General features: G+C 55.3%; 1 protein-coding gene across 4 annotated transcripts; it reads left to right on the forward strand.

Moving 5' to 3' along the window:
* Positions 1-1796: 1796 nt before the first annotated feature.
* On the forward strand, positions 1797-25984 carry SLC25A42 (solute carrier family 25 member 42). Of its 4 annotated transcripts, XM_067032545.1 has the most exons (9): positions 1816-1895; positions 12302-12464; positions 13808-13922; positions 18201-18306; positions 19935-19960; positions 20657-20823; positions 21248-21364; positions 21862-22013; positions 23656-25984. In XM_067032545.1, the coding sequence occupies exons 3-9, from the start codon at positions 13842-13844 to the stop codon at positions 23961-23963; spliced, it is 957 nt and encodes a 318-aa protein (XP_066888646.1). In that variant the 5' UTR covers positions 1816-1895; positions 12302-12464; positions 13808-13841; the 3' UTR covers positions 23964-25984. The 4 variants fall into 4 exon arrangements, with proteins under 4 accessions (XP_058917086.1, XP_066888646.1, XP_066888648.1 ...); XM_059061103.2 differs by lacking the exon at positions 12302-12464 and having other exon boundaries at positions 1797-1895; XM_067032547.1 differs by lacking the exon at positions 18201-18306 and having other exon boundaries at positions 13808-13926.
* Positions 25985-26970: the final 986 nt, after the last annotated feature.

A 26970-nucleotide genomic window follows, 5' to 3' on the forward strand; every position in this document is an offset into this window, starting at 1 on the left:
AGTTTTCCCATCTGCAAGGTGGGCACCATCACCCCTATCTGGAAGTCAGGTCATGAGATGGTGTTTGAGAAGTGCCTGGCTCAGCAAAGACCTGACACCCAGTAGGTGTTCAGCACTGAGCTCCTCCTCTTCTCCAGAGGGCAGGATGGAGACCAGGGCCTGGAAGTTGCAGGGAAGCCAACCAAGTTGGAAGACATTTGAGGGGAGGCTCAGGTGGGAATATCCTGGAAATATCAGGAGGCAGATGGTAGCCCCAGGCTAGTGACTCCCACTTCTGAGCCCCCCATTGTTTCCTCACAGGGGCCCTTTGAGAAGTTATAGATTACGCACTTAGCAGGGGGCTTGCACAGCCCTGAAATGTGAGCCATTATTAGGGCCTAGCTCAGCCTTGCTCCCTCTCAGGATTCCCTGGTTCTGAACTTGATCTCCACCAACCCCAGCCCACACCTAGAGGAAATAAGAGCCAGTATCTGGGAACATATGTAATCCTCTCTGCCCTAGCACTTGGTGAGTCAGAGAACAGGGTGGGTTTGAGGGAGGTGCCAATGACACAGCCTAGCACTGAACAGCAGCTGCCTCCCTATCTGCAAAGAATCCCATGACCCCGCACCTCACAGAAAAGCTGGGGCTCACAGGCCAGATGTGACCTGCAGAGTCAAAGGCTTTCACCGGAAGGTCAAGGTGAGGGCTGGAATATAAATTCTCCCAGGGGTGAAGCCCCAGAGAGGAAAGATGAAGGTGTAGGAATCATTGTCCCATGAGGAAACTGAGGCTCATAAGTGCCTTGCTCAAGGTTATGCAGTCAGACAGTGGCTGGACAAGTATTCAAACCCTAGTCACTCAGGGCCCCAGTGGCTGTGCTCTGACACCGCCTTACCCCTTACCCCAAGGGCAAGGAACTTGACCTCTCTGTGCTCTGATTTCTGTAAAGTGGGGCCAGTGGTCTCTTTGACCTCATGGGCTTGTGGTTAGGATTCGGTTAATTCACCAAAGGCTTAGCAGGGAGGTGTTCCCTACAGGGAGGTCATTTGATCCTGTGGAGGAGAAAGCTTGAACTCGGAGAAGTCAAACATTTCCAGAAAATCACTAAGTGCGTGAGTAGGATTCCACCTATTTCCACGTCTTCGCACTACCCGGAGCTGCAGCTGAGTGACCTCCAGCGAGTCTCTGCCGTCTCCGTATCATTTGCAGGGGAACAGCGGGTAGTGAGGAGATGAAGAATTATCCACGAGTCCTTCAGCCGTGGTGGCCAAGCTCAGGGCCCAAGTTGGAGGTCCTGCTTCTGTGTTGGGTGGCCCAAGGGTCTGACTTCGCCACAGCCTCAGGGGACCCTGCGTGTGACCCCCCGAGGCCACCTCCGGCCACCGCGCTCCGGGCCAAACTCTGCACCTCTTTTGCTCCGTCTTGCCCAGGGCGTACGGCCCCTACGATTGGCCGCAGGCTCTGCCCGTCTTTGGCATCACAGCCAATCTCCGTCGCTCTCCGGGCTACGCCCTCCGTTCCTCTTGCGCCAGTAGAGCCAGCTCCTTCGGAGCCCCGCCCTTACTCCGCAGCGATTGGCCACCAGGGATGCCCGTCTTCTCCCAAAGCTCCAATCTTCGCCCGCTTCCAGGCCCTAGCCTCCCGGCACCTCGCGCCCAGGAGGACCACCCTGGGGACTTACTGTGTCTCCCGATAGCCCCGCCTCTACTCCTCAATGATTGGCTTCAGGAGCTGCCCGTCCGCTTCATGTCTGCCAGTCCCAGCTGTCTCCAGAGATGGTTGGCCAGCAGGCAGCCAATTGGAGTACGGCGTAGACCCCTCCCGCGGCGCGCGCGGAGGGTGCGCGAGGCGGGGCTGTGGCGGCTGGAGGTGGCAGCGGCGGCGGCAGCGGCGGCAGCGACACGTCCCAGTCGGTGAGGGGGCACGCGGGGCGCGGGGCGGCGCAGGCGTCGAGGGGGCCCGCGCCCCTCGGGCCGACCTAGGGCGAGGCCCATTGCTGTCATGGGCCCGGGGCGGGGGCGGACGAGGCGGGGCGTGACAGCAGCATCGCGGGGACTGGGAGAGGTTAAAGCCTACCCCCCCCCGCTCCCAACACCGCTAGTCTGGTGCCCCCTTGGGGCTCCCACATCCGGATCGGAGCCTCTCTCCGTAAGCCCACACATACCTGACACCACATCCATTCTCGTTGATATCTCCCCTCATACACGTGAGACTGTCCGCCTCGCTGACATCTCCCACACCCCTGGGGCCGCGCCCCCAGGCGCCCCGCACAGTTGACTCTGCACCCCTACACGCACCTGACTCCGTGCCCTCACTTATATTCCCCCTCACACATCTGACACCGCGCCCCTGCTCATGAACACCCACCGACACGTCGCTTGAGACTTGCCCTCGATGACAGCCCCACACCACAGGGCGTCCTCTCTCACACACACACACACACACACACAAACACACACCCCGGTCCCCGCGCCACCACACCTGGGCCTGCACCTCCACACCCAACACCTGAGCCTGTGACCCCAAACTCACCGTCCCCCACTCACATCTGTGTTTGTTCCTATCCCCTCGCTGGCTTTTCTCACAGCCAAGTCTGGGCCCCTCTCACTGCCCCCCACCTTAAGTAATCTGGGTTAGTGCCCTCAGGTACTCTCTCCACACATGCACATGCCTGCCCAGTACCCCTGGCAGCCCCCTCTGACTTGAACACCCCCAGTCTGTGCTCCCACCCGTACTTTCTTCCACATGCACCTGTGTTTGTGCCCCCTCCGTAATCCAGGTTTTCCAACATTCACCCAAGCCTTGCTATCTCGGGATCCCTGCAACCAGCACCCCACCCCCCCAAGGAAAAGCGCACCCAGGTGTTATCTTTTCACTTATAACGGTCTATAATGTGATTTCCAGGCTTAGAATAATCCCACAGGCCAGACAAAACCGGAATTATCTCCATTTTACCAGCAACAAACCTAAAGCAATTTGAATTGGGGTGGCATTGCCCACCCCTTCCTGAGCATTGCTGCTGACCCTTCTCTGCGGACCTCCCCCACTTTTGCCCATCTGTTGTGTTTTTCTCTGAGGGGTTGGCAGAGGAGGGGAGGGGAGGGGAGGGGAGGGGAGGGGAGGGGACCCCCACCCTCCCTGCAGCTGTTCCTCAGGAGTCCTGTCTTTGACTGGGTCCAGAAGGGCTGAGCTGGAAGGGGCGGCCCCTGGTCACTTTCTGAACACGTGTCTCAGAGCCCTGGGGCTGATGGAGACAGGGGCCCTGTTGCAGCTGGGCTTCAACACCTAGGGTGCCACTGGCCCAGCTGGTAGGGTCCCCTGGGGTGGTGGTGGGGTTTGCTGGGCTTCCACCCTCTGGCCTAGCTCTTACAGACTGAGGCCCCTCACTGACCCGGGAGAGCACCTGGGGCCTTAAAGCTGATAAACCGAGAGAGTAAGGCAACACTCTTCAGAGTAAGAGAGCTAATGTTTCAGCTGCTTAGACACAAACTGCAAAACTGGAGCCTGGCATGGTGCTGGGGATAAAGATTTTTCTGGAACTTTTCAAGTTCCCTGGAGGGTGATTTGCAAGTGTGCAGTATGGAAAGAGGCTGGTGGCTTTACTGTTAGAAAAGCAATAACATGCTGTTTCCTGTAACGCTTGCATAGTACTTCTTATCCCTCTCCTGTCTCTCCCTGCAAAGATGTTGCTGGAATGTTCTGGAGGGTCTTGTCACCTTCGGCTTCAGTGGAAACTGAAGCCATTGGGGTTTTCTGTCCAAATTCAAAAGGAGTCATTTAAAATGTGTGTGTATGTATATGCATATATATGTACATATATACACATGCACACATTTTATATTTACGTATGTACATGCATATATTATATATATATACACACACGTGTGAATATATGAATAAACCCTGACAAGGTCATTAACGTACATGGTAAAAAAATAAATAAAATCGAACGGTACAAAAGGGCATAATAGTAAAAAACAAGCAGGTCTCCCCATGCTGGTTCCCCATCCCCCTCTGGAGGCCCTCATTGTTAATAGTTTCTCCTGTATGATAATGTTCCCTTCCAGAGATAGTCTATGGCTGTGGGGAAGATGTGCATATTCCCCCTCACCACCCCTTGTAATACCACTGGTAAATTTGTATCAAATTTTATCAAAAAGGTGAGTGATTTTAAAACAAGTCCCTTACTGATGGCTGTTTAAGTTGTTGCTGGTATTTTGCTTTTACAAACCGAACTGTAATGAATAGATAGAATTTTGCATGAGCAAATATGTAGTAAACGTGTGTGGGGCTCCAGCAGTGCACAGACGCGTGGAAACCTCTCTGTCTTCATGGAGTTTAACATCCAACTGCAGCAACTTCCTAGGAGTGGCCAGGCCAAAGGGCATGTCCATTTAAATGGTTAATGTTCCTCTCTGGAGGCTGTGCTGTCATCCGTATTCTCTCAGCTGTGAAGTTGGAATGCCTGTTTCCTCCCCCAGCGGCCAGGACGGTTATTATCAAGTGTTCTGGTCTCTCCAGTCTTCCTATCTTGTCTCTGAGGTGTTCTGGCCCATGGGGGTGGTGATTAAACATTAGATTTCTGTTTCTCTTCCAGAGTCTAAAGCTCAGTCCAAGAAATATTTGAGTCCCTCCTCTGCAAAGCTCTGAAGGAAACCTTGGGGGTTGGGGTGGAGGGGAGGCGGTCCTTCTAGAGGAGATGCAGGCATCCCAGGAGGGGAGGTCTGAGATGTTGGCTGTTGCTCTTTTTTTATTTTTTTTAAAGCACCGGGATCCGGCAAGAGAATGAAGGTGTCAGATGAGATTGAGACAAGTCAGATGTTAAATCTATTTGAGAAGTTGTCTTGAGATTTTCTTGAGTTGTCGGTGATTTCCCACTATTGGTGCCAGGTGGAGGGCGTCATCAGACTGAGGGCAGGCCTTTTCCCATGTGTCATCCCGTTTTTTGGTTCTTCTCTTCTATTTTGGCAATTAGATATTAGAGGAATATTGAGATGATCAGAGTTATTAGCTTGTTTGGGTTTTGCAGGCCAGCTCTTTTAAAAATGCATTGTATTTTTAATTTTAAGTGTGAAATACTTCTTAATAATAAAAGTATGTAATGTGTACATGAAAAGAAAGATGGTAGAAAGAATAACGAAACCACCACCCAGTTTAAGAAGTAGAATGTCCCCCCAGTGGCTCCTCCCTGGTCCCTGTGCTATTTTTAAAATACGCTTGTCAACATTTGTTTTCTTCACTGAATACCTTTTGCTGCAGCTGAGTGCTTAGGTTCCAGGGTCTCAACAAAGATCAGGAGAAGCCAGGTTTTCTGCTGAAGTTCTGCCAGCTGGGCAACCTGTAAGGTCCAGAGAGAGGTGCAGTGACCTCGGGGTCATGGGCAGGTCACTAGCTGAGGGACAGTGCACACTTGGGGGGCTTGGTCTCAGACTCTTGGCTGTATTAGTTTCCTGGGGTTTCCATAACAAATAACGCCAAGCTGGGTGGCTTAAAACAACAGATGTTTATTCTGTCCCTGTTGTGGAGTTCCGAAGTCCAAAATCAAGGTGTTGGCCGGCGCTATAGACTGAATGCTTGTGTCTCCCCTAAAATTCATATGTTGAGACTTACTCCCCAGTGTGATGGTATTAGGAGGTGGGGTTTGGGGAGATGATTCGGTTATGAGGGTGGAGCCCTCATGAATGGGATTAATGGCTTTATAAAGGAGGCCCAAGAGAACCCCCTCGCTCCTTGTGCTATGTGAGGACACAGAGAGGCCACCATCTGTGAATCAGGAAGAGCATTCTGAACAGAGACCAAAGCTGCTGGCACCTTGACCTTAGACTTCCCAGCCTCCGGACCGTGAGAAATATATTTCTCTTGTTTATAAGCCACGCAGCCTATGGTGTTTTGTCACAGCAACCAGAACTGAGTAAGACAACACTGTTGGCTCCTGAAGGAGAATCTTTCCCTGTCTCTGGTGGCTGCCAGAGGCAGTCCTTGAGTTCCTTGGCTTGCTGTCGACATCACCCTAATCTCCACCTCCATCTTCGCATGGCCTTTTTCCCTGTGTGTGTGTGAGAGAGACCTCTTATAAGGACACCCATCATTGGATTTAGGGTCCACCAAATCCAATATGATCTCATCTTATTTATTTATTTATTTATTTATTTATTTATTTAGGCTGCACGGGGTCTTAGTCGCAGCACATGGGATCTTTGTTGCAGCATGCAGGATCTTTTAGCTGTGGCATGCAGGGTCTTTTAGTTGCGGCATGTGGGATCTAATTCCCTGACCAGGGATCGAACGTGGGCCCCCGGCATTGGGAGCACGGAGTCTTAGCCACTGGACCACTAGGGAAGTCCCCAAGGTGATCTCATCTTGATATCCTTAACTAATTATACCTGAAAGACCCTATTCCAAATAAAGTCACTTCCTGAGGTCCTGGGTGGACATGAACTTCGGAAGACCTCATGTAACCCCTACAGCTGTGAAGCCAGCATTCTTGTCAGGGCATTATTGAAGAAGGTGCTTGTCCAGCAGCCTCTGCTATTTCAGACAAGACAAGGCCAGCAGGGTCGGGGCACACTTCTCAGCCCCTCCAGATGGCCCATGTGCTCAGCCCCTGTGGGCTCCCTCACTCACCTGCCTTCCTGCTGGAAGATGGGGGCATCTGCTCAGAGCTAGCAAGCACCCAGGCAAGTGAACATTCTGTCTTCATTTTGCTCTCTGCCACCCTTTGGCACATGCTTACCAGGCTGTGAGCTTGGTCCTAGATCATCCCAGTTTTACAGAAAGGTGACCGAGGTTTTAGGGGACCTTTGCCCGAAGATACATAGGGAGAACATGGGGAAGCTAGGACAGACCTAGATTGTCCAGAATCCAGATCCCTGTCCTCCTTCAAACAACTCACCCATAGCACCGTGCTTCCAGCCACTGTAAGACACGGACATTTTATACGGCATCCTGGAATGCCAGCACCAGCACGGCCTCCAGGAGTGGAACAAACTTGAAGCCTTACAATACTATTTTTCTACAATCTGTAAATATCTGTGTGCCAGGGTCAGGGACAGGAGTGGAGGAGGCAGAAGCACTGGCTCAGAAGGTTACGGAACATGGGTGTGGCTCAGACCTTCCCCAAGTGATTGGGGCGCTGTAATTGATTGGTCCTGAGCAGAGGCTGGGGGTGCTAATTCAGGGGGCCTGGAAGGCTTCCAGAGACCTGAAAGCCAGCAAGGAGTTAGCTAGGTGACGAAGCATTAAGAGCAGAGGCAAATAACAAGCCTGGATTTTGTGGGACCCAAGAGAAGGCCGAAGGGCTGGGGAACACGAGAGGGCCCTAAGAGGGGTTTGGGTTGAAGGACCTGGTCCGTGGTGCTGGTGAGAGTTGTAGAAGAGGGCATCACATCGAGGCCAGGCCGCTGTGGGCAAGCCATGATAGTAGACCCAAACTTAGAACCTCTGACCGCCTGTGCCTCCCCGACTGTGAGATGAGGACCAGAATGGGAGACCTACCTTGTCAGTGATTTTGAAACTTACAAGATGAAATGTGCCAGGGACTTCCCTTGTGGTCCAGTGGTTAAGACTCCACACTTCCACTGCAGGGGGCATGGGTTCGATCCCTGGTTGGGGAACTAAGATCCTGCATCTCATGCCATGCAGAGCGGGGTAAAAAAAAACAGAACAAGAGGGACTTCCCCAGTGGAGCAGTGGTTAAGAATCCGCCTGCCAATGCAGGGGACACAGGTTCGAGCCCCAGCCCAGGAAGATCCCACATGCCGCGGAGCAACTAAGCCCGTGCACCACAACTACTGAGCCTGTGCGCTAGAGCCCGCGAGCTACAACTACTGAGCCCTCGTGCCACAACTACTGAAACCCACACGCCTAGAGCCCGTGCTTTGCAACAAGAGAAGCCACCGCAATGAGAAACCTGCACACTGCAGCGAAAAGCAGCCCCCACTCGCCTCAACTAGAGAAAGCCCATGCCACAACAAAGATCTAACGCAGCCAAAAAATAATAGTAATAAATAAATAAAAATAATTTTTTAAAAAATTCGGTATTACTGGCAACAACAGAAGGGACGAGGTACAATAGAAACAAAAGAACGTGAAGAAACCATCTGGCCCAGTTGCCTGCCTTGATGCAGAGCCCATGCCTCTGGCCCTGGAGAGAGGGAGGCAGCAGGGGCCGCAGGGGCTGGAGGAAGTCGGGAGGGAGGGGGCTCCAGCCTCAGAGTTTCGAGAGCCAGCTGAGGCCACCCGCCATATACTCTGGGCCTCACCCTCAGCCACGTGGGCTGTTGGTCACCATCTGACCAATGATGGACTCCAGACATCACCCAAAAGAGCCCATGTTCTTGGGCACAGATAAGTGGGCCTGACCTGGGGGGCTGGGCACGGAGAAGTCCCAGGCACCGCGACCCCACGCTGGTGGCAGGGGGAGTCTGGCACCAGTCCTGAGTATGGATGCTGTGTGCATGGTGGGGACCCCAGTTCAGTGAGGGAGGCCTCTCGGGGCAGGTTGGGGGCTAAATTCAGAACCTTGTGGCAGTTTGGGGGAAGGAAGCCAGTAGGGGGCGTGGAGGGGGTGGGGGGGCCTGAGTGCAGGGGGAGGGGCTCTGACCTGGGAAGGGCACAGCGGGGGTTGGGTCAGCCACACGTGGGCTGTGTCCTCTGTTATTCTTGAAGAGGTGAGTGGGGGGAGGCAGAATGCAAACTGCTGGAAAGTATGTAGATCCACAGTCAGGGTCCCCCCATGCCCTTGTCTCCTCCCCTGTATGGAGAGTCCCCATCACTGTTTTTTTTTAAAATAAATTTATTTATTTATTTTTTATGTTTGGCTGCGTTGGGTCTTCGTTGCTGCGCGCGGGCTTTCTCTAGCTGCGGCGAGCGAGGGGTACTCTTCGTTGCGGTGCGCGGGCTTCTCATTGTGGTGGCTTCTCGTTGCAGAGCACAGGCTCTAGGCACGTGGGCTTCATCCGTTGTGGCTCACGGGCTCAGTAGTTGTGGCTCACGGGCTCTAGAGTGCAGGCTCAGTAGTTGCGGCGCACAGGCTTAGTTGCTCTGCGGCATGTGGGATCTTCCCACATGCTCGAACCCGTGTCCCCTGCATTGGCAGGCAGATTCTTAACGACTGAGCCACCAGGGAGGCCCCCCATCACTGTTGATAACACTCTTTAAACACCTAGTCTGCTTCTAGTCTTTGCATCTGGACAGTCTCCCACCTGGGTCCAGGTAGGTTCACTCATTAGTGACAGGCTGGGTGGCATCCTCCTGTGAGGGCTTAGGTCACACATTCTCCCTGTCCCCCTCTCCTTGCTCCCCTATAGCTTCCCATCCAGACCTTCGTACCTTCACTGGGACCAGCACCTGGCTGTGGCCTTACTGACCCACGAGGCTTCATACTCACCTGTCTGGGGGCACAGCACACATTCCAAGGTGTCTGCCAAATCTCCTGCAGAGAGGTGCTCCCCACAACCTGCCTCAGTCTCATCTACCAGTTGCGTTACTGTCCCCACACATGCCAACAGCCCCCCACCAAAGGTTAAACCCACTTTTCTCATTATGAGTGCAGTCTGGTGCCTGTTATGTTTTTAAGTTATTTTTTTTTTCCTTACCAGTGACCCGGCTGTTTCTTTGCCTTTGTCTTGAGTTTTTTTTGTTTTTGTTTATGAAAGGGCAAAGAGCTCTTTACTTCCTAGGAAAATAGCCTTTGGCCTAAGAGGCAAAAACTTGAGACCTCCCCCCACCCCACCCCGCCACTGCCCTCGGACAGGAATCTCCTTCTCTCTGCCCTGCAATCCTGGGGAGCTTCCTGGAGGCACCGGGCCCTGGCGGAAGCAGCTTGCAGACTCTGGCTGCCCCTTCTGCTTGGGGTTGGGGGACCTGAGGCACCCCAGCTTCTCCTCCAAAAAGGATCTTAGTTTCCTTTGGCCGCTGTAACAAATCACCACAAACTGTCTTGAGACAACCGAAGTTTATTCTCTCACAGTTCTGGAGGTCAGAAATCCCAGATTAATCCTCCTGTAGAGCTACTCCTAAGGCTCTAGGGGAAGATTCTTCCTTGTCTCTTCCAGCTTTTATGCTCCGTGTGTTCAGTGGCTTGTGGCTTGTGTGTATCATTCCAATTTCTGCCACTGTCTAAACACAGCCTCCCTGCCTGTGTCTGTTTTTCTGTCTCTTATCAGATCACTTGTCATTGTTGTTAGGACCTACCCTCATCCAGGGTAGGGATCTCTAGATCTTTACCTTAATTACATCTGTGAAGGCTTTTTTCAAATAATGCCACATTCACAGATTCCAGGGAGACATGTTTTGGAGGGGGGCCACCATTCAGCTCCCTGCAGGTGCCTTCCTGTGACTCAGCCTTGGCGCTCTGTCACCTGCAGTGACACGCTGTTGTAGGTCTGCACTGGTTTGTGTGGTGCCTTTGTTTCTGTTTGCGTCCACCACCCCGAGGCCCTGTCTGAGCTGTCTGCAGAGCTCCCAGGGCAGGCCCTGGGCCCAGGGGTTGAAGAATGTTTCAGAGGGCAACACAAGCAGCCTGGGCCTGAGCCTGCACCGCCTGCCTGGGGAAACTCTGTTTCCTCCTAGGGAGCTTGGAGTCAGAGGGAGGGAGGGAGACGAGTGCTCAGACTCTAGACTGTATGAGGCCGGGACTAAAGGGCTGGATCCTTTCTCAGGAGGGCAATTTTGCAGAACGTGTCCACATTCACCACGCCTGACCCAGCCCTAAGAAAGGCCGCACCGGGACTTCCCTGGCAGTCCAGTGGTTAGGACGCCGCACTTCCACTGCAGGGGGCACAAGGGGCACGGGTTCGATCCCTGGTCGGGGAACTAAGATCCCACACTCTGCAAAGCGCAGCCAGAAGAAACAAAGAAAGGCTGCACCATCTGCATCCGGGTGCCCAGGTGTGAGGACATTCCCCCGGGGTCCATAGCGGGGGGGGGGGGGGTGTCACTGAGCAGCCGCCGGACACACAGAGGGCGATAGTCACAGTGTCCTCCACAGACTGACACCCCAGCCACTGGCTGGAAAAGACCCCTAAGGCCTAGTTTCTCTTTGTTTGTTTGTCTGTGAGCAGTTTTAGGTTTATAGAAAAATTGCAAAAGTAATTCAGAGTTCCCCTCCACCACACACACCCAGTTTCCCGTATTAATAACATCTTCCTTTGGTATGGTACATTTGTCACAACTGATGTACAAATACTGATACATTATTATTAACTGAAGTCCATTGTTTATTCACATTTCCTTAGTGTTTCCCTAATATGCTTTTTCTGTCCCAGGATCCTCACATTACCTTTAGTCGTCACATCTCTTTAGGCTTCTCTGGGCTAAGATAGTTTCTCAGACTTTCTTGGTTTCAATGACCTTGACGGTTTTGATGAGAACTGGTCAGGTGTTCTATGGCCCTTGGCCCTTGGTGGGGATTTGTCTGGTGTTTTTCTCATGGTTGGACTGGGCTTTGGAGAGGAGGACCACAGAAGGGAAGTGCCTTTCTCATCACACACGTGTCCAGGGCACGTGCCGTCAGTGTGACTTATCACTGTGGTGTTGACCTTGATCACGTGGCTGAGGTGGTGTCTGTCAGGTGTCCTCACTGTAAAGTTACTCCCTTCCCCCCTTTCTGTGCTGTGCCCTTTGGAAGGAAGTTGCCACGTGGCCCACACCTAAGGGGTCGTGCTTACGCTTCCCTTCCTCCAGCACTGAGCATCTGTGTAACTTATTTGGGATTCTCCTGCCTGGGAGATTTGTCTCTTCTCCCCCACTTATTTATTTATTCAATCATGTATTTATATCCATGTGGACTCTTGGCTATTTATTTTACACTTTGGGTTACAATCCATCACTTCTGGGACTTCCCCGGTGATCCAGTGGTTAAGACTCCGTGCTTCCACTGCAGGGGGCACGGGTTCGATCCCTGGTTGGGGAACTGAGATCCCTCATGCCTTGGTGCAGCCAAGAAAAAAAACAAACAAACCCAACACTGCTTTATTGATTTTGCTGCTCACAGTGTTCCTGCTTTGGCCACTAGGAGCTCTTTGATTTGCCTTTGTGTCCCATTTTCACAGTCCCATTGACTTTGGTTCCTGCCTGACACCTCAGGGTGGTCCAGGCTCATCGTTGAGTTTCTGGCCCCGTCTTAGAAGCAGCTGTTCATCCCCGAGCCAGGGACCATTTTAGGTAGGAAACAGCGGCAGAGGCCACTTGGAACAGAATCCTGCTTGTGCTTCCTAGGATGTTCCATACTAACGGGTGCCTGGGAGGACCTGGAGGGCAGGAGGGGCTTCCAGAGCTGTCTCAGGGGGGCACCTGCCTCACTTGCATCATTTTACAGGAAAGCGTATTGATTCATTGGGTGATTTTAAAGCAAGGGATACCTCCAAGCATACTGGTGCCCAGTGGCATCTCCGTGACACCAGTCCTTCATCCTTTTTTCCTCCTGGTCCCCTCCCTGTGGTTGGCTGAGCTCTGAGTGCACCTGCAGTAGGAGGTTAAAGGTAGGTTTGTTATCCGAAAACTGGGTTCACGTCTTGGTGGGTGTCAAGCAAATAGACACAACTAAGTCAAAGATGGGGAGAAGGAAGGATGTATTACTTGAGGTTGTTAGGGTGGACCCCAATCCAATAGGACTGGTGTCCTTACAAGAGGAAAAAACATTCTTTCATAAGAGGAAATTTGGACACGAGCCTGTGTTACCTGAAAACTGGGCTCATCTCTTGGTGAGTGACAAGCCAATAGACACAACCAAGCCAGAGATGGGGAGCGGAGAAGGACGGATTTATTATGACTTTCAGCAAGTAAGGGGAACACCGGGGCCCTTTCCCAAAGCAGTGTCTCCCCGAACAGCAAAACTGGTGAAGTTTTAAGCTCAGGGTACATGCATATTCATGAAGGGGCTTGAACAGAGGAGACTTCAGCATAGAATTGGGGCAAAGGTCCACAGAGTCCAAGCTTTAGTTGATTGAAGTCAGGAGCCTCAACATCATTCCACCCTCCACCTGGGTGGGGGCCTTAGTTCCCAAAGAACTCAAAGATATATTTATTTTTTATGTCTGTCCCTTGAGGAGGAACTAGGACTCTGCTTTATCACTGCACTACTGTCTGACTGCCTTTTCTCTGTTCCTGAATTCCTTTGTTCCCTTCAGATCATTAATTACCGAGACCTGTTCAAGGGCAAACATTGCTGCCAGGCTTAGCTCACAAAATGGCTTAGGCCAAAATGGCTTCTCTTATGTCAAGAGAGCCATTCCTGGTTCTCTTTCTCCGGGGACCCCCTAACTTATCTGCTTACAGGTTTCCATGGAGGAATCCTCAAGTATTAGGACACTACTATAACTTGTCCGCAAAGGGCAGGCAGCCACACAGTAGGACAAAGATTAGTTTTCTAAAAGTACTTCTGTGGACGGAGTCTCAGGTCCAGGCTGGCATAAGCCCAGAGGGCACTGGGCTCCAGGGCAGGTGGAGCCCTCCAGCCTCCACACCCTACACCCTGCCACACCCCTGCCTCCTGCTGTGTGACCTCGCTGTCAGCTTAACCTCTCTGAGCCAATCTGGGCGGTTGGTACTAGGGTAAAAAAACAGAGGACTCCGAGGCCCATTTGTGAGGATGAAATAAAAGAGCTGATTAGAAGAGCTTTTGTAAATGATTCAGCAATCAGATCAGGGGACTGTGGCATCCAGATGCAGGTTCGGGTGTCTTTATCCTGCAGAGAGACAGAAGCCAGGTTAGGAGAAGTGTGCCACTGGGGCAGCGCTGGCATTGGGCCACTTGAGGATGAATCAGAGGCCGCAGGCTGGTGGAGGAGGCCAGAATCTCACCTCGTCCCTTCTTGCTCCCCAGGACTGAGTCTCCCACCATCCTGAGCAGGCCTGGAATGGGTAATGGTGTGAAGGAAGGCGTGGTGCGTTTGCGTGAGGATGCTGAGCCCGTCCTGCCCGCTCATGTGTCTTCAAAGGCAAGTACCCTGGCTCCCCCCCATTGGGCATTCTCACTAGTCCCTCTTCTGTACTTGCACCCCATTACAAATCACCCCCTAACACGCTGAGGGCGAGGCCGGGTGGTGAGGGGGTGATGCAGGCCGCCTCCTATTCCATTTTTATGGCCCCATTTGTGCTGTGGATCCAGCTGCCCTACCACTTGGCAAAAAGCCAAAACCTCTCCCAAATTTGGCTGGGATGTTGAAGGTGTCCTTGAGCCCCTTTTCTCACTCCGATTTGCCAACACAGAAGAATTAGCCAAAGGTGGGGTGGGCTGCAGGGGAACTCCTCGCTCCAGGGAGGAGTTTACCCTCACCTCTGAAATTCATCTCCGATTATGCCCTTCAACTGAAGACAAAAGCCTTATTCCCTCATAAAGAAATTGGATCAGGGACTTCCCTGGTGGCACGGTGGTGAAGACTCCGTGCGCTCCCAATGCAGGGGACCCAGGTTCGATCCCTGTTCAGGGAACTAGGTCCCACATGCATGCTGCAACTAAGAGTTCACATGCCACAACTAAGGAGCCCATGTGCTGCAAGTAAGGAGCCCGTGAGCTGCACCTGTGGGAGCCTACCCACTGCAACTAAGACCCGGCATGACCAAATAAATAAATAAGTAAATATTTAAGAAAAAGTAAAAAGAAAAGGAATTGGATCAGCCCTGTGCTTGTTCACCATAGAAACTGGTAGAAGTTCTCCCAGCTGAACCTAGGACATGGACTAACCCACCTTTACTGCCAGGCTGGCTCAGGTACCCGCAGGCAGTTCTCAAAGTCCATGGGCTCAAAGCCTGAAGCAGCATCATCCTCTGGCCCTCCTGACCTTTCCCCAAATTCCAAGTCTCCCTGTGGAACGCCAGGCGGGCAGGAGGACTGATTCTTGGGGCCACCGTCACCATGCTGGGGGCAGGGGGGGCAAGCCCCAGAGCAGGCACCCATCCCTCACGGTTTAGTGACTTCGCGGCAGAGTGTGAGGGAGACATGGCTTTCCCTCCACTGGCCCGATGGATCCCACCAAGCGGACATGCCCAGCAAAAGCCCCCGTGCCTGGTGTGCACCGGTTTTCCTCTGCACTGGCTGGCACGACGCACGTCAGTCTTGGCCTGCTTGGCCAGCCCAGTGCAGGGAGCTCAGTCTGCAAGGCCCCGTTTCTTTAGATGTCCCAGGCATCTTCTCGTGATGTTCACCGCTGGTGTGGATCCCATCTGTGGATCGCCTGTTTCCTCTCCATCGGGCTGCCTGCCTTCTTTTTCATTTGCAGGATCTCTCCATATGATGGGTATGGAGACTTTGACCATTCAGTGATGCCTATGCCAACCAAGCTCTTTAAAGAATAAGCCAGCTGTGGTCATTTAAGAGTCAGTTGGGGGGGCTTCCCTGGTGGCACAGTGGTTAAGAATCCGCCTGCCAGTGCAGGGGACACGGGTTCAAGCCCTGGGCCAGGAAGATCCCACATGCTACAGATCAACTAAGCCTGTGTGCCACAACTACTGAGCGCACGTACCTAGAGCCCGTGCTCTGCAACAAGAGAAGCCACCGCAGTGAGAAGCCCGTGCACTGCTATGAAGAGTAGCCCCCGCTCGCTGCAATGAGAGAAAGCCCGTGTGCAGCAACGAAGACCCAACGCAGCCAAAAAAATAAAATTTAAAAAAAAAAAAAAAGGTCAGTGGGGACTTCCCCGGTGGTTCAGTGGTTAAGAATCCGCCTGCCAATGCAGGGGACACGGGTTCGAGCCCTGGTCCGGGAAGATCCCACATGCCGCGGAGCGACTAAGCCCGTGTGCCACAACTACTGAGCCCACGTGCCACAACCACTGAAGCCTGCGCGCTCTAGGGCCCATGCTCCACAACAAGAGAAGCCACCACAGTGAGAAGCACGCGCACCACAATGAAAAGAGTAGCCCCCGCCCTCATCGACTAGAGAAAGCCCGCGCACAGCAGTGAAGACCCAGCGCAGCCATAAATAAATAAATAAATAAATAAATAAATAAGCTATGTGCTGCCCCGATGCCTCTTTAAAAAAAAAAAAAAAACAAAGTCAGTGGGAGCGTCTGCCGAAGGCAGCAGCAGCCTCCTCCATTAAGCATGTGAAGTGGCCTCACAGCATGTCCCTGGAGTGCCGCATTGAGAGCTAGGGTTTAAGGATGTGTGTTCCCCATGTGCAGAGCTGGCTTTGCAACAGGAAGTAACCTGGTGAAGGAGGTGGAAGGGATGCATCGGCTCCACTTCTGGTGCCCACAGAGCACGTGGACTCCCCGTAGGGCGTTCCCTCTGTTCACGGTGGCTCGAGGCGAGCTGTCACCACACTGATTCACAGAGAGGAAACTGAGGCAGAGGGCCTCGGAGCCGGTGCCAGGAACACCACTGAGCCTTCTGGCATCAGATGTCCACACCCCTCAAAGCCAGTGGGACCAAAGGACGAGGACCTTGCTGTGTGACCCAGAAAAGGCAGGGGTCCCCAGTGACAGGCCTCTGTGAAGCAAGAAGATGGAACCCCATGGTGAAGCTCGGCTTCAGAAACTGAGAGGGGGAAACACTGCTGCGGGACTCTGTTCTTTTAGGGAGGGGGTCAGCTGGGCTGGTGAAGGGAGCACCGAGCCCAGACTCAGGCCAGGAGTGTGGACAGACCCAGCCCTTCCCCCTGAGCCACCCGCTGAGCTGAACAAACTTGGGGCGTAGCCCTGGACTCCACCATGCCCACTTGGACCCAGGCTACCAGTTGTACCCCCCAAATGCCCCTTCATCCCACCCCTCTCGCAGCCTCCCCTGGTCCCATCCTCTGCCATCTTCATCCTGAGTTTCAGAGGAGCTGCCTCTTCTCTGGTTCCAGTTAAAATAGCCTGTTCACCTTCCACACTTCTCCATTTCTCTTTAGGCAAAAAGCAGCCTCCTTGTCAGGCCTCCACACTCTGTGGGGTGCAGCCCCACCCACCTTTCGTCTCTTCTGTCTTCCCTGTGCCTGTCCCTTTCCCTGTGTCAGCCACCCTGCCCTCGTTGTGGTCCCCCAGGGCCCCCCTCTCCTCACTGGGGCCTCTGAGTGTTGCGTTCCTCCCCCTCTAAGAGTGTCACACACGCGTGCGCGCACACACACACACACACACACGCCCTGCAGTTAGGTGTACCTCATCCTTCAACCTCGGTCCCTTACCCCTCACCCCGCATTCTCCTGGAACCCCGAGCCCCCTCATAGCCCCTCCCAGATTTGTGATTCTTCACACGTTTGTCTGAAGAGTTAGTTCATGTCTGGCTCCCCCCGTGGACTGGAAGCCCCGTGAGGGGAGTGGTGAAGGCTTGTACATACCCCTACCCCGCTGCATGTGTCTCCAGGCCCCTGAGGGCGCCTGGTCCGAGCGGACTTCACAGGTTCCCGGGATCACTGAGCTACCTGCTTCTCACCATCCTGGTGCACTGCAGAGTGAGGACATGTGGGGCATGTCCAGAAGAGCACTTCCAGAAAGTTCTGTGGCTGAGTCAGCAGAGGGGATGGAGACTCCAACCAGATGAGCAGGTGGCTTCCTGTGAGACAACTCAGGGCTCCCTGGGCCTCTAGGGAAGGAGGGCTGTTGGAGCCGGGGCTCGGGGAGCCGCAGGAAGACTTGGGAAAGCACTGGCTCTGAGGCTGGGGAAGCGCTGGCTCTGAGGCTGCCCACAGGAATGCACAGTGCTGGTCAGCCACATCTGTCACCATCGCCCTTGCCTTGGCTAGATGAAGAGCCACAGATGTCAGCCAGCCCCTGAAGTCCTGATAGAAAGTTGTGGAAAGGAGACACGCTGAACAGTCAGGGTCTGCTTGCCTAATGTGCCCCACCCACTCCGCAGACCACCAGGAACCTTTACCCTGAAACACTGCAACAGGAGAATCCCTCACACACAGGTGGCGGGTGGAACCAAGGCTTGAAAGTAGGACAGGTCAGGGGTGACACTTAACGTTTGGAGTTCGTCCCGTCGTAGGCCGTCTCCGAGAACTTCGAACCTCATGGGACAGCCCAGCCAGTGCATGACCTCTCGTGTGATTGGTCCCTGGGGCCCGGGAGGTTTTCACTGTGTCCCACCAGGCTTTCCGGCTGCTGGACCCCCCACGGCTCAGCCCCTGCCCAGCATGCCCAGGGCCTAGCAGGGCTGTGTCACTCTGGCCACTGTGTGTCTGTCAGCCGTGGACCAGGGCGAGAAGGAAGACGCTCAGGAAACTTTCCCGAGCAGAACAGACGCCTCCTCTCCCTCTCTGATGACAGACCGCGTGTTTGTGTGTTTTTTTGCAGAGTGATCACAGGCAAGTTCTTAGCTCCCTCCTGTCAGGGGCCCTGGCTGGCGCTCTTGCCAAAACGGCGGTAGCTCCCCTGGACCGAACCAAAATAATCTTCCAAGGTAAACGCTGCCTGCCCATCTATCCCATGTGATAGAGAAGCTGCCAAGCAATCCTCCTCCTCCACGGCCCCCCAAACTGCTCTGCAAAGTGGTTTTTACAATGCCTCTGTAGAATCCACTTAGAAAGTCTGTTAGTGTTTAGGACTGGCGTCACAAAGCACCACAAACCAGGCAGCTTAGAACAACAGGAATTTATTCTCCCACTTTCTGGAGGCCAAAAGTCCAAATTCAAGGTGTCTCTAGGATTGGTTCCTAGAGGGTGGGCCCTGAGGGTGGACCCTCAGGGTGGACCTTTCCTTGCCTCTTCCAGCTTCTGGTGGCTCCAGGCATCCTTGGCTTGTGGCTGCTTCCCCCCAATCTCTGCCTTCCCCTCTGTGTCTGGGTCCTCTCCTCTTATAAGGACCCATGTCACTGGATTAGGGCCCACCCTCCTCTAGTATGACCTCAGTTTAATTATATCTGCAAAGACTCTGATTCCAGTTAAGGTCATGTTCACAGGTGCAGGGGGTGAGGACATGGATATATCTCTGGGGAGGACACAGTTCAAGAATCCATCTTCCTCCCTTCTTAGGGTTGAGCAGGCACAGGGTCCCCTGAAGATGAGGCCTTTCTGTCCTGCAGATGGTGGCCAGGGCCTGAAGGGTACTGGGAAGGAGGACGGTCACAACCTGGGACCCCCGCCCCTCAGCTGTTTGGGAGGAGAGGACTGCAGACTCGTGCCAGGCCCCTCCCACTTGCTCAAGCTGGTCCCTTAGCCTCTCTGGGCCTCAGTTTCCTCATCCATATAACAGGAGCGTTGATATCAACCTCCTCCCCGAGGAGGAGGGGGTGGAGGAGCGAGCTGACGTGGGAAAGGACGAGCGTGCAGCTGAGCACACCACACACACACACACACACACACACACGCGCGCGCGCGCGCGCGCAGGCAGCTGTGTTGTTCCTGGAACAGATGCTCAGTGTAGCGCCCTACAGGGAGCTGGGTGTAACTCCGAAGGCAGGTGGTGTGCATATGTCTGGGAGCACAAGGCTATCCTGGGAATGCAGCCGAGGCTTGGGAAGCGGGTGATGGGGGGTGAGCCAGGCAGCCCTGGAGAGCGGGAGAGTGGGCACTAGGGCTGCCTGGGCCAGGCTGTGGAGAAGAGAGGGCAGGCCACAGATGTCAGACACACCCGTGGCCTTGTCCTGCAGGAGCCAGAGCCCCTTGGCTGACCCCCGCCTGGCTGGTGGCTGGGAGGCCTCCCCCAAAGGGGTCTGGCAGAACTGGGGTCCAGCAGGGGTGGGGACTGCTGCGTGTCAACCCCAGACGGGTGCGTCCTCCCACAGGCCGCTACAGAGAGCCTCACTGTCCTGGGGTTCAGGTGGCAGCTGGGCTCCCCTTCGTGGGGAGAAGCCGCTGTGCAGAGGGGCCTGGACGTGGGCCGGGGGCGGTAAGGAGGCTCCTGGGAGGAGGCTGACTCTGCTGCGGAGGCCCCCACCTCAGCCCTTGTAGGGGTCCGGGTGGGGGGGCATTCCCAGGGAAGGCTCTCACTCCCCATGCTCAGACCAGACCCCGCGGAGGGGGTCACGCAGACTTGGGGGCAGGGTCCCATCCTTCATGTCTCACACTCTCTGTTGTGTTTTTTTTCCAGTGTCCTCAAAAAGATTTTCTGCCAAGGTGAGCCACTAGGTCAAGGAGCCCCGGCTCTAGGACCTTCACCTCCGCCCTGCTGGGCTGGCAGCGGCAGAGGAGGAGGGTGGTAGAGGTTGGGGAAACGTCTTTCAAGGTGCTTTTTCCCATTGGTTCTCCCCCATCCCCGCCCCAGGCCAGCTCCAGGGCCGCCAGGTGACCAAGGCCTCCCCTGCCAGGCACCAGGGCCAAGGCCACCGGTCTGCACCCTGAGCTCTGCCTGGACACAGCCCACCCTGGGAATTGACGGGAGACCCCCCTATCCTTGGGGTAGCGGTGAGGGGACTTGACGGTCTAAACTCACAGTTGTCATATTTGATTTATTTTTAAACACGGAGCAGGTGTTACCTTCTTAATAAAGGAAAAGAAGAATATTTTTAAAAGCTAGACTACCAGACGCCAACAAAACACCTTCTGTGGGGCTCTGAACCTGCTTTGCAAGCCTGGTTCTCCCTGGCTCGCTTTCCAGTTCCCAGGGCCGGAGGACCGGGGCTGGGCGTGCGGGGGTCCTAGCGCAGAGCCCAGAGAATGTGGGGGAGGGGGACGATAACCACCCCCCCCCCCCAGGCGCAGGGCTGGGCCACGTAAGGTGGGCAGGGAGGTCCAGCGCTCTGCCAGCAAAGGCACTGCTCAGGCGGAGGCGGAGGGCACTTACATTGCCCCTTTCCCCTACCCTCCCCCCAGGAGGCCTTCCGGGTCCTCTACTTCACCTACCTCAACGAAGGCTTCCTCAGCCTGTGGCGCGGAAACTCGGCCACCATGGTGCGCGTGGTGCCCTACGCCGCCATCCAGTTCAGCGCGCACGAGGAGTACAAGCGCCTACTGGGCAGCTACTACGGCTTCTGCGGAGAGTGAGCCCTCCCTCCCGCCCTTCCCTCCCTCCCCCCCTCCCGCCCCTCCCCCCCAAAAAAAACCCCTCTCCGCGCGATTACATCACCCTGTTCTCCTGTCTTCCACCTGCTCGCCGTTTCAGAACTTCTCTTGTTTATCCGGTCTCCCCTCAGAACCTAAGTCCCAGGACGGCCACTGATCCTACCTGTGCCCCAGAGCGGGTAGGGAAGGTGCTCGTTCATTCATTCGTACGAGGACGGGGAAAGGCAAGGCAGCCAGGGGAACTTCAGAATGGCATCCACCCAGAGGCTCTCCCCCGCGCCGCCCCCGCTTCAACTCGGCTGGCTTCCTTGCAGCCGGTGCCCGTTCCTCCATCCCTCCCCCGACCCAGACCTGTGGGCACCCGGGGCGTTGGCGTCAGACCTTCTCCCCACCCTCTTTCAGAGCCCTGCCCCCTTGGCCCCGCCTCCTCGCTGGTGCACTGGCTGGAACTACGGCCGCTTCGCTGACCTACCCCCTGGACCTGGTCAGGGCACGGATGGCCGTGACCCCAAAGGAAATGTGAGTCCTACCACGCACGGCGACGTTTTCACCAGCAGCGGGGGCTCCGTGTCTAGTGGGGTCCCCGGGTGGGCTCCCTCCACTGGGCCCCTGGGGTTTGGGTCTGGGCCTCCACATCCAGCTGCAGACAGAGCTGGGCTGAGGCTCTGCTATCTCCACCCCACCCCGTACCGCAGGGCGGGCCAGGTGTGCGGCTCCACAGCTGTTCCAGAAAGGCCATAATTGGGTCTCTTAGCTTGGGGATCAGTTTCTGCTTCCATCAAACCCTAAGCGTTCATGTGGACTCAGTCACAGCCAAGCGCTGAGCACCGCAGAGTGATCCCAGTGGTGAAGGTGGTGTGTGGCCTTGGGCGTGCATGACCCCCTCGAATGCCAGAACTTCTGTGAAGTTCTGTCGGTCAGCATCCAGGCCTGTCCCCGCTGACATGGGAAGAGGCGAGAATTAGTGAACTGAGGCCTCCCTCCCCCGCCCCCCCACCTCCCGCTCTGTCCTGCAGGTATAGCAACATCTTTCATGTCTTCATCCGCATCTCCCGAGAAGAGGGGCTGAAGACCCTCTACCACGGATTCATTCCCACCGTGCTGGGGGTCATTCCCTACGCCGGCCTGAGCTTCTTCACCTACGAGACACTCAAGAGCCTGCACAGAGGTCAGGAGTGTGGAGCCAGGGCAGCACCTCCTCGGGTCACACAGAGCTGGAGGCGGGTGGAGGCAGAGAGACACTAAGACACCCCTGGGAGGGGCAGGCCGGGGGCCCAGGGTCTGGATCAGGAGAAGACACATATCAAGCCAGCCCTGGGGAAGCTGGACTCCTGACCTTTAATGCCTCATTTTGAGAGCAACCTTGTGAGGTCCAGAGTGTCACCCAGAGGGCTGGAGGCCCCTGGTGCGCGCACACGCCTATGGGTAAAACCTAGACGGAGGGGAAGTGCTCTCGTGTGTTTTGGTAATTTTGAGAAACTAGAAAAGTACAAAGAACATTGTAACCCCACCCATACCTGCCGCCCACCCCCCGTCCAGTCAGTCATTAACAAACTGCCTTATTTGCTCCAGGATGTTTTTTGTTAAAGAAGGAAAATGGTCCAGGTAAAGCTGAGATCCCTTGTCCAGAACCCCCAGCCCCACTCCCCTGAGCCTCCTTATTAGGGGTGGGGCTCCACCCCTCACCTCCGTTGGAAACCCTTCTACCTGCACTTTTGTGTAGCAGGAACAAGGCTTGTGCTGTTTCCTGGTTATGGGAAGTGAGTGAGCGGTCACCTCCTGCACTTCCGGGTAGTGCAGCTCTGACCCATCCTTTTAGCAGTGGGGGGCGGGGTCCCCTGTTGGGATGCCGTGAGGCCATTCGTGGGTTTTCTGTGATCAGCTGACATAAAGAGCTCCTCTCCTTGTGTGGGTGTGAGACCCGTTTTTTTGGTTTTACTCTCCACCCTCTGCTCTTCCAGTGACTGCTCTTGCCCTGGCGCTCTGCCCCCTTCTCACCCCTAGTGGTGCTGGCAGGTTCCTTAATGCTTTGCCAATCTGCTGGGTGAATAGGGCATCTCCCTGTTTTTAATTCCTAGTTTCCAATTTACAGCACATTTGTAAAGAACCCCTGTTGATCCCTTGCTGCCCCTTCCTCCCTCCAGCCCACCTGTCCTCACAGCACCCAGGGGAGGGCGCCTGTCGGGCAGGCTGGGCCGTGGAGAGGGTTCCGGACAGGTGTGATGTTTTCTTTCTTTCTTTTTTTTTTTTTCCAGTTTTTTTTTTTAACGTCTTTATTGGAGTATAGTTGCTTTACAATGGTGTGTTAGTTTCTGCTGTATAACAAAGTGCATCAGCGATATGTGTACACACATCCCCATATCCCCTCCCTCTTGCGTCTCCCTCCCACCCTCCCTATTCCACCCCTCTAGGTGGTCACAGAGCACCGAGCTGATCTCCCTGTGCTGTGCGGCTGCTTCCCACTGAGTGATGTTTTCTTTCTTTACTAGACGAGAAACAAGAGTGACCGGGTGTGAGCTTGTTCTTGGTCTTAGCACTTGGTTATATGATTCTTTGTGCTTTTCTGTCTTGTAAAAATCTTTTATCTCTCAAATTTGATTAAAAACGAGGGACCAGTAGGTGAGGAAGTAGGGAAGCCATGGCCTGGGTGGGAAGGCCCAGGAGAGCCGGTCAGGTCCAGAAATGCAGCTGTGACACTGCCGGCGCATGTGAGCGCGGGGCACAGGGGTGCACGGGTGGGTGCCAGTGCGCCGTTGGGTGTGCGCCCCTTCCCATCGCCCTCACAGCCCCTCCCACCCCTCCCCCTGCAGAGTACAGCGGCCGCCCGCAGCCCTACCCCTTTGAGCGCATGATCTTCGGGGCCTGCGCGGGCCTCATCGGGCAGTCGGCCTCCTACCCGCTGGACGTGGTGCGGCGGCGCATGCAGACAGCCGGCGTCACGGGCCACCAGCGCACCTCCATCGCGCGCACGATGCGCACCATCATGCGGGAGGAGGGCGTGGTGCGCGGCCTCTACAAAGGCCTGAGCATGAACTGGCTCAAGGGTCCCATCGCTGTGGGCATCAGCTTCACCACCTTTGACCTCATGCAGATCCTGCTGCGGCACCTGCAGAGCTAGGGGCCAGTGGGGTCGGCTGCTCTCGAGCTTCAGTTCGCGGTGGACCGCTGACCCCTTCTGTTTCTGAGCCCAGCGAGCAAGGGTGCGCTGGTTCCACCTAGGAGGTGCGCGGATGTGCCTTGTGGGACAAGCTCGGGGGGCCCGGGCTCAGTGCGCACAGGTCTGAGGGGAAAGCCAGTGGCCCTCGAAGTGCATTGTTGGGACCGGGGTGGCCGGAGCTCCCGTGCTCTCCTCTTCCCACCTCAGCAGGGCTGGGGCTGCCCCGGGAGGTATTACCATGAACGCCCTGAGTGACGAGGGGCCAGCAGTGCTTCCTGGTGCGCTCTGTGTCCTTGGACAGGCCCCTGGTTCTAGTGACCTGGTCTCCCCTGGGCTCAGAGCCAGACCCCGCCTGCCCCTTGTTGTTCTGAGTCTATGTCCTCTGGCGGGGGGAGCCCCAGAGAGTGTGGGGCTGAGGCCTGGCCTCCCGCCCTGTCCCCGTGAGACCAGCCTCCTGTTCAGCTGTGGCTACAAATGCAGCCTCTTACCACACCCTGCCTGCCCCGCCTTTCCTGCCTTCACCACTTCCCAGGTAACACCACTCCTCGTCTGTCCCCAGTCTACAGCTTGGGCATAGCCTTCTCCTAAGAGTGTTACCCCGATCCCAGACTCTATCCCGGGCCCCCCGGGATTGGGTCTTCCCCTCTGTTGCGCGACCCCCCCCACGCCCCAGTTTGTAATGTTCTCGGGAGGGTCACGCCTCCTCCCGGCAACAGGGTTTGAGGGTTTGAGGAATTGCTCTGGGTTTGGGTCTGAGCACCAGCCTGAAGCATCTGCCTGGGTTGCCAGGAAGCTCTCATCCCCGCCCCACTGGCTGCACCAGTGGAGGCTGGGCCTCAGGCCCTGACCCTCTCTGCCCATAGGTGTGGGGGCTCGCGGGGGGACCCCTGACATCTGGCACATCCCTGGCTCCCCACCTGAGCAGTTACTTGGCTGGGACATGGGGCAATTTAAGGCCCGTGGGGTTGTCTGATTTCCCGTGGATGGCGTACATGGAGGCAGCTGGCCGCCTTGATTCTCCCAAAGTGAGAGCCTGAGACAGCATCTGGCCTGGGGGCAGGAAGCTTGGAAGAGTCAGGGTACCCCAGAGAGCTGATCTCACAGAGGAGGCCCCCCAGGGCCCGCCGGGAATCACAGGGACTTGGAAGCACCTGTTTCCTAATGACATTTGGAGTTTGATTTTGGGGGGGGTTGTTTTGCAATTTGGCTGGCCCTGGGTCTAGACATAGTAAACCCTGACCAGTCCAATCTGGTTCAAGGACCAGGACCACCAGAGGGTCGGTTTTCACAGTGGGCTCAGTCGCCATGATGTTTGAAAGGGTCTGAGAGGGTATCTTTGCTGCCACACATGCTTTCCAGTTGTGATTTTCATTTCCTCCCTTCATTCTGTCCTGTTTCTGTTTTTCTTGCCTTAGTCCCGTGGGTGTGAAGACCCCTCTTTCTGTCCTTCCTGCATGTTTCCAGCAGCCAGCCCCAGTCTTGCCCCCAGACTCTCATTCCCGGGGGCCCAAGCGGCCTGTCATGGCTGTCCCGTTGGGTAAGCGTCCGACCCACCTTCTCTCCCAGCCGTGCCCAGTGCTCAGGAGAGGCAGGGGCGTCCTTCACAGGGGGACAGGATGGGAACGTGAGGGCCCCCAGGTGAGAACAGCAGGCGGGTGAGACCAGATGGATGGTTAGGCAGCACCCTCCTCTGAGCTGCAGGCTGGGCAGGAGCGGGGAGGGTCCCCCAGGGATGCCGGCCCCAGTGTGCCTCCCCAAGGTGGCTCCCAGCCAAGCGAGCCTCGGCAGCACCGCCCCCGACCCCCCCAGCCCTGCACACAGTCGGACCCGCACCCTCGCCAGTCACCCCTCTCACTGATCGCCTGGCCTGATTTGGAGTTACGTTTTGACGCCATGAAGACACTTTGTTTATATATAATGTTTATATATTTTAAAGATTTGTGACAAGAGAGTATATTTAATAAAAATTAAAATGACTTTTTCTCCTGTCCATGTCTCTTCTTCGGCTCTGACCCTCACCCCCCATGAACCAAAAACAGGGTTGACGTTGTTTCGACAGATTTTTAAAATTAATTAATTAATTTTATTTATTTAGTTTTGGCTGTGTTGGGTCTTCATGGCTTCGCGTGGGCTTTCCCTAGTTGCAGCGAGCAGGGGATAGTCTTCGTTGCGGTGCGCGGGCTCTAGGCGCGTGGGCTTCAGTAGTTGCAGCACGCAGGCTCAGTAGTTGTGGCTCACGGGCTTAGTTGCTCTGCGGCATGTGGGATCTTCCCGGACCAGGGCTCAAACCCATGTCCCGTGTTGGCAGGCGGATTCTTAACCACTGCACCACCAGGGAAGCCCCATCGACAGATTTTTGAATAAACTTTTTTTTTTTTTTTTTTGTGGTACGCGGGCCTCTCACTGCTGTGGCCTCTCCCATCGCGGAGCGCAGGCTCCGGACGCGCAGGCCCAGCGGCCATGGCTCACGGGCCCAGCCGCTCCGCGGCACGCGGGATCCTCCCGGACCGGGGCACGAACCCGCGTCCCCCGCATCGGCAGGCGGACCCCCAACCACTGCGCCACCAGGGAAGCCCCTAAACTTTTTTTTTAAATGTAATTGCTGTTTGGACTGTTAAAGGATTGGCTAGAAAATGCAAACTGCACAGAGTTTACCATGAAAAGTAGGTCTACCTCCCAGTTCCTTTTGCAGGGATGTCTCCCATTACCAGTTTCTCGTGTCTCCTTCCAGAGAGATTCTGTGCACACACACTTGTCCCTTTGGGGACGTCAGTCGGGATGAAGCGTGTGCTACTCAGGAAGCACTGCCCCAAAGTCCCATGGTTTCTCCCCAGCCCTGTGCCTGCTCCGTGACTGGCTGAGGCTTCGGGCGAGAGTGTCACTGTCTGCAGGGGCAGGAGGATGAGGCCACCAGAGGTCTCGCAGGGGCCACTGAGACTCGCTCACCTGCAGCCCATCGTCTGGAATA

Source organism: Kogia breviceps, chromosome 4 (assembly GCF_026419965.1).
Source record: "Kogia breviceps isolate mKogBre1 chromosome 4, mKogBre1 haplotype 1, whole genome shotgun sequence".
In the NCBI taxonomy this organism is placed as follows: Eukaryota; Metazoa; Chordata; class Mammalia; order Artiodactyla; family Physeteridae; genus Kogia; species Kogia breviceps.

Bases quoted from the DNA above. Each gene is read 5' to 3' on its own strand.
- SLC25A42 (XM_059061103.2), top strand. From the start codon at position 13,842: ATGGGTAATGGTGTGAAGGAAGGCGTGGTGCGTTTGCGTGAGGATGCT. The intron at 18,307-19,934 runs GTAAACGCTGCC...TTTTTTTTCCAG, and splicing joins AACCAAAATAATCTTCCAAG to TGTCCTCAAAAAGATTTTCT. The intron at 21,365-21,861 runs GTGAGTCCTACC...TCTGTCCTGCAG, and splicing joins GCCGTGACCCCAAAGGAAAT to GTATAGCAACATCTTTCATG.